The sequence below is a fragment of the Euphorbia lathyris genome, chromosome 10, assembly GCF_963576675.1.
Source record: "Euphorbia lathyris chromosome 10, ddEupLath1.1, whole genome shotgun sequence".
Classification (NCBI taxonomy): Eukaryota; Viridiplantae; Streptophyta; class Magnoliopsida; order Malpighiales; family Euphorbiaceae; genus Euphorbia; species Euphorbia lathyris.
The window spans coordinates 48,554,622-48,565,511 of record NC_088919.1 but is presented as its reverse complement, the minus strand read 5'-3'; the positions used below and the strand labels follow the sequence as shown (position 1 = coordinate 48,565,511).

Here is a 10,890-nt window from a genome sequence, read left to right as displayed (position 1 = left end):
TTAGGAATTTTTCCCTAATCTTGAAGACAGCTATCTATCACGATTTAATTTGGGGGAATTTTCTTTTCTCGCCTCTCTTAAAAATGGGATCGAATTTCTCTGTCAGCTCCATGGATTCCAATCCCTATTTCTCTTCGATTTCATTCTAGTTTACTCGCTCCTAAGCCCTCCTAATCGTCTTCTTTGGTTCTTGCTTAGTTTCAGACCCTTAGGAGGTCTGATTTAGGCAAGTTCTGATTGACGGTGGTGGTAGTTTTCGCTCCGATGAAGTCCTTCGAGTCTTTGAGGAGGTCAGGTCGGTCTATAACTCACATGCAGAGATAAGTTTGAGGTTTGTGGTTCTTTGCTCTCTATTTCCTTCTCCAATTTCAGTTTTTCTTCAGGATTCTTGTGAGTTTTTAAGAACTCCTAGTGGCTCAAAAGCGTATTCTGTGTTTTTTTGGTTTGAGATGGGTGTCTGTTATATTTTTCAAATTTGCTTATTCATGTGGTAAGACCGATTTGTTGTTGGCTTTGATTTGGTTTGTATATTCATTACTTCCTTTTTGTGTTACCCCCTTTGATTTTGAGAATGAGATCTTTATTATCCTTGTTCTGGTTCTGTTTACATGTCTGAGGCTGGTTGTGTTTGAAAAGGGTCATTTGAGACCTTCTTAATGTGTCTTCAAGTGCAACCAAAGCCATTATAGGCTTTGGAAGGCACTCCTGAGCAAACATGATTCGTCTGTGTGTGAAATATAAGTTCATATTCTAATTTAAAGGGACTGGCTTGTGATTTTTGTGTGTGGATAATAGTCTTAAGGTTCTGAACTTTTTTTTTTTGTATCTGTGGGGATATTCAGTTCGAGTGAGGAAAGCTGTGAATTTTCTCTCTCAACCTAAGTGGTACGAATAGGATAATATTTTGTTTGATGCAGAGAGAGTATCCATTTTGGATTAGGCAGTATTAGTTCTATATTTATGTTGCTTTGTGGGAATATTCAATTATTGGAGGGATTAAGTCAATAAAATATTAAAGTATCAAGTGAATATGGTTTGCTCTTAAGCTGTATTGATGATTAAGGGAAACTAAACTTGTTATTTTATTTTTGGCTTTCTTTATAGATTAAGTTTGTGATTTAAAACTATAAAAATAAAAATAATAAAATAAAGGTTTGATGTTATCCTTTAACATGTTGAAAGGAAATACGGATAAGAGTTAAATCTGATCCTGTAGTTTTTGTGGGGAAGTCTCAATTGAAATGATGTAATTTTATCCTAACTTTGTCAGGTAAGATCAATTTTATCCCTATCTAATAGAACATTTGAACGTACTGATTTGATAATTAATCGACTGCCAAATCGGTTTCGACAGACAGAATAGGCTCAAGAATAATTATTGAAGCTGTGATATATATATAAACTGTTGAACTAATAAATCAGGTTGATGTTTAACTTAGCTTTTGAGAGTTGTCTCTGTCCTAAATAACTATTTATAGATGTTCAAACAAATAGCTTAAATGGAAAGACCAAGTTTATTTATTGAAAGGTGTTGAATTAGTATTATTTCTGTTAGAATCAGAAATTATAGTATGCAGATTTGGGTTTGAGGTCCTTGACTGCATTTTGATTAAGAACCTGCTATAGAGAGGTTGGTATTATGAATTTGTATATTTTGATATATATATATATATATTTTGAATTAAATTTCTATATTTAATTGATTAAGCATTAGCATAGTATATTTTGAAATTAGTGTAAGTCTGAGTGGAAATCAAAGTTAAAAGATGAATTGAGTTGGTATTGATGATAATTCTTCTTCAATTATCTCTTGGTTCTAAAGGTATTGAGAAGATGATGAAAGTTGTTGATTTTAATTAGGATGATAGAGTAGGAAAGGAAGTGTATAGAACTACGTGGCTTTGATTCCTAGTTTCAAAATACCGGGATACGTAGGAAGCTTGATAATATTATCAAGTCCAAGCCAATTAACTAGGTTAGATTAAATACTTGTCAAAAGTTATTGGACTATTAAATTAGCCATTATAGAAATTTCTAAATCAATTGTTCGTATAGTGTAGGAATTAAAGACAAAAATATAGATTTGATGTTATTGGTGAATGAATTTGGTTTTGAGAATAGTTTGATGACTATAGATCAAAGGAAATAAAATTTGTTATTGATAATAATGCGTAGGGTGCAGGTCTTACAGTAATGAGTTATGAGTTAATTAAAGGTTAAATTGATGGTGATAAAGTGGATAAGTTCTTATGTAATAAGTCAGAGGTTATTTTTCTTAGAATTGAGGAATGTACTTTTAAACAATAGGCGTTCATTATTTTGTCTCATCGTCGTATCCGATGCCATTTAGGGTCGGATCTGACATTAAGTCTTCTAATTAAATGACAGCTCACAAGACAATTAAAGTGATAAATTCATAATTAAATGACACCTGCACTTCTTTTCTTTTTTTTTTGTATTTTATTGTATTGATAATTGGTAGTATTTAACAATTTGACACATAAACCATATGTAGTTGTAAATTAATTCTTTCAAAATGAGTATGAAAAACCCAACTATTCACTGGCATAATTAGACACCTAACTTAGGTTTTTTTCTAAATAATCTAATCAAAACTTCGTAATAATAATGCTAGGATTAAATTGCTTAATCACCTAGTAATAATTCCAGGCTTCTTAAAAAAACTCGTTGCGCGTTAGTCTGGCGGACCAAACCCTTATTGATAAATCGAGGATTAATCGAAAGATGTTATTTTCGATCTAATAGAATTAAATGATGATTTTGAAATGTTATTCCAAATAAAAATTAATTGAATTTGATATGCAAATTTCCTTTGATGTTAATAATTAATATTTTTAGGCACAGACGTGACACCAAAGCTCTCTCAATCAATTTCTCTATGGCTCTTCTCTGCATTCTGAATGACAAAGCTCTCCTGCTCTCACTGCATTCTGAACATCAAAGCTCTCTCGCTCTGAACATCAAAGCTCTAGGGTTTAATTTCTGTTTTTTCTATCAATTTCTTAATCTTCTACTTCTGCTTTCTTCTAGGGTTTAATTTCTGTTAGCGATATTTTGCGAATATGCTAATTTCAACCTTGTCACGTGTGGTTAGGGTGCGGGCGTGCCAGAGAAATTATTTCTCAATTATTAAAGACGGTTAAGTTTATGGAATTGCGCGCCAAAACTTGAAATCTAATCGAAGCGATTGGCGAGGGACGCAAGGATTGAAAAAGTCCATCTTGGGTCTCTAGCGCCGTTATAGAAACTTTGCTAGATAAATTATTTTATTTAAGCTAATGCGGGTAAATTGAAGACGAGAAAATAAAGGAATTTAAAGTGCGAAATTGACACGAGATTTGGTAAAAATTCGGTGTTTTATTGATGTAAATCAAGGTTTGAATACATGTGTTTGAGGTAAGCATGAAATTGAAAAATGAATTACAATTGAAGAACTTCTATACTAAACATATAGTTAATTCAATTGAACTGGAAGAACAAATCAAATACAAGGAATTGAAATGCAATTAAAATAAAATTGGAATTCAACAACAAACTCGGAGCCACAATAGCTATCTCGGATTGATGTTGAATTTTGGTATCGGCGTGAAGTCCTTGGAGAGCTGCAACCGGTCGGGTCCGTACGGTATGTGATCTTGGCAATGGCAAAACGTTGGTAGGCAAATGGGGCAGATTTAAACCTTAACTTCGGGAGGCTCGTTTGGATGCTAATGAACACGGAATTGCACGAGTAAATAGGTTAAATTTAACTTCGGGATGTCAGGAACAACTTTCTGTAAGGGATCGAAGGCTAAAACGGACTTTAAATAGACGAAATTGGGAGTTGAAAATAACTGGACGAATCTGGAAAATTCTGGATGTCTAAAAGAATTTGGGCTGGAAAGATCGGCTTGTAAATAGAGTTTCTGGGCACGGAATTGGGCAAATAAATACACTAGATCGAACTTCAGGACGTCAGGAACAACTTTGTCGAAGGGATTGAAAGCAAAAAATAACTTTAAACAGACGAAATCGGGCTTTGAAAGTAGTTGGACGAATCTGAAAAATTAATTTGAAAACAGAGTTTTAGCTAGGAATTGAGCAAATTAAAGGCTTGGAATGCTAAATTGAATTGGAAAGGAATTGGAAAGAGGCTATTGAAACTTGGATTGGAGCTAAAGAGAGCTAAAAAAGGAATCGAAGCTAAGAAAAACGAAGAACGAAAAGAAGAACTTTGAAGAACTTGAAGAACTAGGAGCTAAGAACTAAGAACTAAAAACTAGAAACTAGAGAGCATTGAGAGTAACCTTTAGAGAGGGGTTTGTATGTGTGTTGAGTGTGATTTTTAATGAAGGGGAGGGGGTCTATTTATAGTATTTTGGAGTGGTATTTTGGTAATTATTCAGTGGCATTTTGATAATTATTGAGTGGTATTTTGGTAATTAGTCACCAACTAACTCAACTACCTCCATGCCACATCACCCCACTACCTCAACTTCCACTAACTACCATCAACTTCCATTGACTACTTCCAATTGTTGCCGGAAGAGACGATACGCCCCGCGTATATCCTACTACGCCCTGCGTGTTGGCGGATACTGGGCCTTGTGCGTTTCTTGTTGGTTTCTATGCGTGGCGTCTCTGGTGTCGCGTCCCGCGTGAAGGAGTACACCCTGCGTATTGGAGCTTCTGATCTTGGAACACTCTGCGGATGCGTCTTACGCATGACGTATTGACAAGTGCGTCCCGCGTGAAGGAGTACGCCCTGCGTATTGGTGGATACGCCCTGCGTATTGAGTTTTTGACGTTGATTTCTCCGGACGCCTTGTTTACGCGCTGCGTATTGAGGACACGCCCCGCGTGGTGCCGGGCTCTCTCATGGGTTGAAGGTTAGCTTGCACGTGTATTATTTCTAGAAAATATAAACTATATCCTAAAAACATAACCCAAACATTTTATATACATAAAAATAATTATTTTATTTTTTGGGCCAACAATTGCCCCCCTTTTTTGTGCATAAATGAATTAGTAATAATAAAGTTTATGTACAAAAGAAGTTTTATTAAATACTTTTTTTTTTTTAAGATAATAGAGAAAAGAATCCTGCAGGATTTTAGAATTTGAATTCCTTGGAACTCTCTATCTTAAACCATCTACAACTCTCTTTTTTTTCTGCTATTTTCTTTTTCCCCAAGCTCAACAAGCATTCAGAATCAAGCTTTCAATCTTCCAAATATGGGTATGCTAACTATTTTTCTTTTCTTTCTCTTTCTTTTGCTTTTGTGTATGTAGAATCATATTCATTGAAAAAGCTGATAAATTGAATTGGAATTAAATATAAGAATTTTAGAGCTACAATGTGTGAATGTGATTGTATTGCTGAAATTCTGTGTCTGTCTGTCTCAGCTGCGTGTTCATATTCTGACACCATTCGCGCTGATTCTCACTTAGGCATAACACTTGGCTTGCAGGAGGTAATTTTCAATGAACTTTGCAATTTCCTGATCATGTATTTGAAGGTAGCATCTGTAGGCTTAATTGATCGTGTTTATACTTCAATTTCAGGATAGTGTCTTTACTATTAGTCCTGTTGCTGCGAATAATTCCCCTTTACCCCCATATCCCATGAGCAGTTCTACCGAATTGGCCCTTCATAGAGAAACTTATCAATTCCCTGCAAGTAAGAAAGGACTGATATTTTCTCGCTGTTACATTGGGTGGAATGACCTTGTAGATCGCCTAGAGCCGAGATATGCGAGTGTTTGGAACCAAGTTGGCATTAGGGATTTTATTCGTCTGACCCGTCATGAAATTACTCCTTGTGTGAATGTACTGGAGGGGGTGCTGAATTATTGGTTGCCGGTGTGCAATTCGTTGATCCTTCCGTTGCGTCCCATGTCTATCACTTTACGTGATGTAGTGGCTTTGACGGGGTTGCCTATTATCGGAGAGGAGGTCCCGAGTTGTGTTGAGACGAATGCGTTTCCTGAAGTGAAGGCTATCTTATCCAAAGAGGCCGGGACTTATGTCCAAATGATCAGAAGGAAATTGGACAAGAGGGAATTGGATGATGAGGATCATGTGCATTTTCTGTGGATGATGCTTAGCAATTATATTTTTGAGCCGTTAGGCCTCAGACCTACTGCAGAAATATTGATCATTGCTAAGGCACTGGCTTCGGGCCGTCGTTTAGCTCTTGGCACTATGTTGTTGGCCTCGACATTCCATCGCCTGGCTCTTACTGTTGAGGATAGACCATTCATAAAACCTAGAGGTGGTTTGTGGCTGCTGCAGCTGTGGCTTTTTATCTATTTCCCTCATCTGGCCACCGCCTCGTCAATGGAGACTTCGGGACATCTTGGCGTGGACCTTTGCTACAGCTCTTCGAGTTTGGCTGTTAGTGTAGTTGTGAGATTTCTTCGTACTTTGGTGCCATCTACTCATAACAAGCTGTTTTCTTTTTTGGGAAAAGGATAACTCGTGTCTACCATCTTGGGCTCTCTCTTACTTGTCCGCTGCCCCCTATGAAGGTGCTGAATGGTGGATGACGGTATGTGCGACACGTCGGTTACACCACGGGGTGGACCGAACTAGAATCTCGCGCTCATCAAACCCCGGTTTGACCTTATATGCACCCTGTCTTTGGGCACGTCAGTTAGGCTTTTTCCAATCTATCCCGGGGCAACTCCCGTTTCCTACCCCTTCACAGCGGTGTGGGGCTAGTGATGAAGATATAGTGGCTGCGGTTCTGGATGCGGGATATGATCAGGGACCACTTCTACTTGGATCGGATCAACCTTCGTTTGATGCTTGGTGGGAGACCGTTTTTCAGCATTGTATCCCTCATGTTGGTAAGCTCTTTTTATTTATTTTACTATTATTATTTTTCTACATATATATTTTTTTTATAATTAATTAATTTTTTTTTTGTAGACTCAAGCGGTAGCTCAGGGAAAGACAACAATCCGAATTTCCTAGCTCCGAATGAGCTTGACGCCAACGACAAAGGGAAAGGAAAGGCAATCATGATGGATGAAGGAGAGCGGGTGGCTATTGCAGCAGGGCCTTCCGCGAGACAAATGGAAGAAGAAGACGACTTCGACGAGGGCCTATACTTCGGTTTCGAGGATGAAACACTGGATCAACTGGGGGAACGTTGGAACTTGATGTCTTCGCTCGGCACCTTGTCTCTTGATGAGGACTCGACTGAGGTGGCTATGACTCCATTGCAACTTCCGGCACGAACCCATCTTCCTTCTGCGTCTTCTCTGAACCGACTGGTCCTTGCGCCATTGTCTCAGGTTTGTATGATCTTGCTAATCTGTTACTTATGAGTCATGCTTGCGATGAATTGTTTAGATTGATTGATTTAATTGCTGAAAATATGGCAGGAATCAGCCCTTGCGCGTCCTTTGTTGGTCCCTGTCGGTCTTAAAGCTGATAATCCTTTTGCCGGCTTGGATTTTTCATTTTTGAAAGGACCGTCTACTGTTGCAGCTGATTCATCCTTGCCTAGTGATGACTCGTTGAGTGATGCTCGTGCCAATCTTAGCAAGCTCGTTGCTTCTCCTCTTGATTCCTGGACTCCCACCCGTATTGCAAGGGCAATGGCTGATTTTGATCTAATGATGGGTGCGTGTGCTCATCCTTTCAAGACTGAGCCGTTGAAATCCGCCAAGAACCATGTGTTGTTTTGCTATCAGTCATATGTTACTGAGAAAAACATGGCAGCAGGTCTCGCAGCTCGAGTTAGATCAAATATGGCAGAGTTAGAGGCCTACAGCAAGAAGTTTAATGCTCTGGTTGATGCTGAAGAAGCGGATAGGCAACGATTGGCCAAAATTGCAGCTGTAGAGGAGCGTCTTTTGGCATTGGAGAAGGAGGTGGCTGAAGCTCGAGCGTCCAAAGCAGAAATGGTTAGAGCCAGTTCCGGGTTTAGAGCTTGTTTCCCGCGGATGGAGGAAGAGCTGGCCCGTGAGAAAGATCGGTTGGCCAATCATTATGATGAGATGTTGGCATGGCACCGACAGAGCGAGCAACACAAAGAGGCTGCCTCCAAACTTTGTGAATCTTGGGCACAATACCCAAAGCCTGATTTTTGTTTGTTTCCGTGAGGTATGTTCACGGGTTGCCCGTACTTTCCCTATTTGTTTTGAGTTTGTACGCTCATTCTTTCATTTATTTATTCGTGTAGCACGAATGGACATTGTTTTGTGAGTTGATTACCGTTTGAACATTTGCTATATATTCTTTTTGGCCATGGCACATTTATTCTTTTATTGACGAACACTTATAGCACTTGAAAAGACAATATACAAATGCCCAGAAAAATTGCAAATGCCCAGAAAAAGAGCGCATACGCCCTGCGTGTACCTGGTTACGCCCCGCGTAGTCGAGCTTCTGATCCTGGAGTGTATAGTCAATGATAACTACGCGTGGCGTCTTTGGTGTTACGCCCCGCGTAGTCGAGCTCCTGGGGTCTGTCTTTTACACACGTCTAGTACACGTCCTGTGTATAGGTGGAGCGCCCTGCGTGTGAGGATGCACGCCTCGCGTATTGTCGAACACGCCCTGCGTGTTGGTGCTCCTGAACCTGAAATGCCTTATTGATGCATTTTACGCGTGGCGTCTCTTGTGTTAAGCTTTGCGTAGGGAGGTACGCCCCGCGTATCGTCGAACACGCCCCGCGTATTTGTGTTCCTGACCGTGAAACGCCTTATTGATGCATTTTACGCGTGGCGTCTGTGGTGTGCGCCGCGCGTAGTTGAGCCTCTTCTACGTCTTGCGGGCTGGTTGCTACATTAATTACGTCCCACATACTTTGGAAATATTTCTTCAAGTATTTGCCGTTAATGTATCTCCTGTGTGGTTCTCCGCCCAAGCTCTTTAACCAATACGCGTTCCCGGGAAGCACCTTGTGGATTTGAAATGGTCCTTCCCAGTTGGGCGACCACTTTCCAAGCTCACGGTCCTTCGTCCCAATTGGTAGGATTAGCTTCCACACTAGTTCGCCTTCTCTGAAGCTTTTCTTTTTGACTTTCTTGTTGTACACGTCTTCCACTTTCTTCTTTTGGATCATCATGCAATCGAGCGCTTTCTGCCTTTCGTAGTCCAAATCTTCTAGTTCCATGGTCATGGCTTGTACATAATTGTCTGGCTCCAAGTCATTCTGACGCATTACTCGCAATGAAGGTACGATGACTTCTAATGGTATTACTGCATCATGACCAAATGTTAGGAAAAATGGACTCACTCCGGTCGCTCGTGTCTTAGACGTTCGCATGGCCCACAGTGTTTCTGAGAGAACTTTGTGCCATTCTCTAGGATTGTCTTCTAGCATCTTTTTCAAGATTTGGATCAGGATCTTGTTGGACGCCTCAGCTTGACCATTCGCTTGTGCATAAAATGGGGTGGAGTGAATCAACTTAATCCCGTACTCTTCTACGAACTCGTTCATATCTTCGCCTGTGAACATGGTCCCCTGATCCGTGGTGATGGATTCTGGGATTCCGAATCTATGAATCAAGTTCTCTTTGATGAATCGGATTACTTGTGTTTGGCCGACTTGTTTCATTGGTGCTGCTTCCACCCATTTGGAAAAGTAATCTGTGGCAACTATGATGAAACAATGACCTTTTGATGAAGCTGGGAATATTTTCCCTATTAGATCAATAGCCCATCCTCTAAACGGCCATGGTTTCACAACTGAGTGTAACTCTTCTGAGGGCACCCGTTGGACTTGGCCATACAATTGGCACTTCTTGCAACCCTTCGCATACGTGATGCAATCTCGTAGGATCGTGGGCCAGAAATACCCATGGCGATTAATAAGCCACCGCATTCTCCTTCCGGACTGGTGAGCTCCGCATATACCTTCATGGACTTGCTTCATGACTTCCATTGCTTTTGGAAAGCCGAGACATTTGAGTAGCATTCCGTCGTAGCTCTTACGGTACGAATCACATGCCATCAACATGTAATTTCGAGATTGAATGCTCAATGAATATTTCACTTTTTTGGATGGGTCATTGAGGTAGTCGGTAAATGGTTTCCTCCAATCCTGAGCTAAGTTGATGTCGATGTCGAATGATTCAAACTGGACACCTCTGTCTGCCACGGATGGATGACCTTGTCTCCTGATGATGACGACTTTGTATGCTGTTTCTTTGGAGATCTTCATTCCAGAAGCGATTTGGGCTAACTCGTCAGCTTCCCAATTGTCATTTCTTGGAATATGCTCCAAACTGACCTCATCGAACATTTCCAGAAGTTGAATTGCAAACGCGAAATAAGGTAGCAAAGATAAACTTGAGCATTTATATTCTCCTGTTAGGTGCCGGATAACCAATTGTGAATCACCGAAAATCTTGACCTCTTTCGCTCCTAGGTCTATCAAGATTTCTAAGACGATGATTAGAGCTTCATATTCGGCCTGGTTGTTCGTGCATTCAAAATCCAAGTTTACCGCTAATATTGTCTTAGTTCCGGATGGGGCTGTGATGATCACTCCTGCTCCGTTGGAACTGTCTGTGCTTGAACCATCGAACTTCAACTGCCACGGTTCTTTGTGCGTCAGATAAATTGGCAGTTCTGCTTCCTCAGGATATTGAAAGTTGGTTGGGTGATCGGATACAAAATCTGCGATTGCTTTCCCTTTTATCGAGGATTGCGGGAGATACACGAAAGTGAACTCGGCCAATGCTAGTGACCATTTTCCTATTCTTCCTGAGAGGATAGGCTGGTTTAGCATGTATTTGATCAAGTCGGTGCTAGCAATCACATAAACTCTCGCTTTGAGCAAGTAATGCCTCAACTTCGTGCAAGCGAAGTAGAGAGCCAAACATGTCTTCTCGACTGGGCTGTATCTTGTCTCTGCCGATAGCAAAGTTC

General features: G+C 40.2%; 1 protein-coding gene across 4 annotated transcripts; it reads left to right on the top strand.

The window, feature by feature from the left end:
- On the top strand, positions 1 to 8,230 carry LOC136209038 (uncharacterized). Of its 4 annotated transcripts, XM_066000383.1 has the most exons (6): positions 2 to 331; positions 2,860 to 5,239; positions 5,407 to 5,474; positions 5,566 to 6,851; positions 6,934 to 7,301; positions 7,392 to 8,230. In XM_066000383.1, the coding sequence occupies exons 4-6, from the start codon at positions 6,545 to 6,547 to the stop codon at positions 8,112 to 8,114; spliced, it is 1,398 nt and encodes a 465-aa protein (XP_065856455.1). In that variant the 5' UTR covers positions 2 to 331; positions 2,860 to 5,239; positions 5,407 to 5,474; positions 5,566 to 6,544; the 3' UTR covers positions 8,115 to 8,230. The 4 variants fall into 4 exon arrangements, with proteins under 4 accessions (XP_065856456.1, XP_065856454.1, XP_065856457.1 ...); XM_066000384.1 differs by having other exon boundaries at positions 1 to 331; positions 2,860 to 2,994; positions 3,116 to 6,851; XM_066000382.1 differs by having other exon boundaries at positions 1 to 331; positions 2,860 to 5,474.
- The last annotated feature ends 2,660 nt before the right edge of the window (positions 8,231 to 10,890 follow it).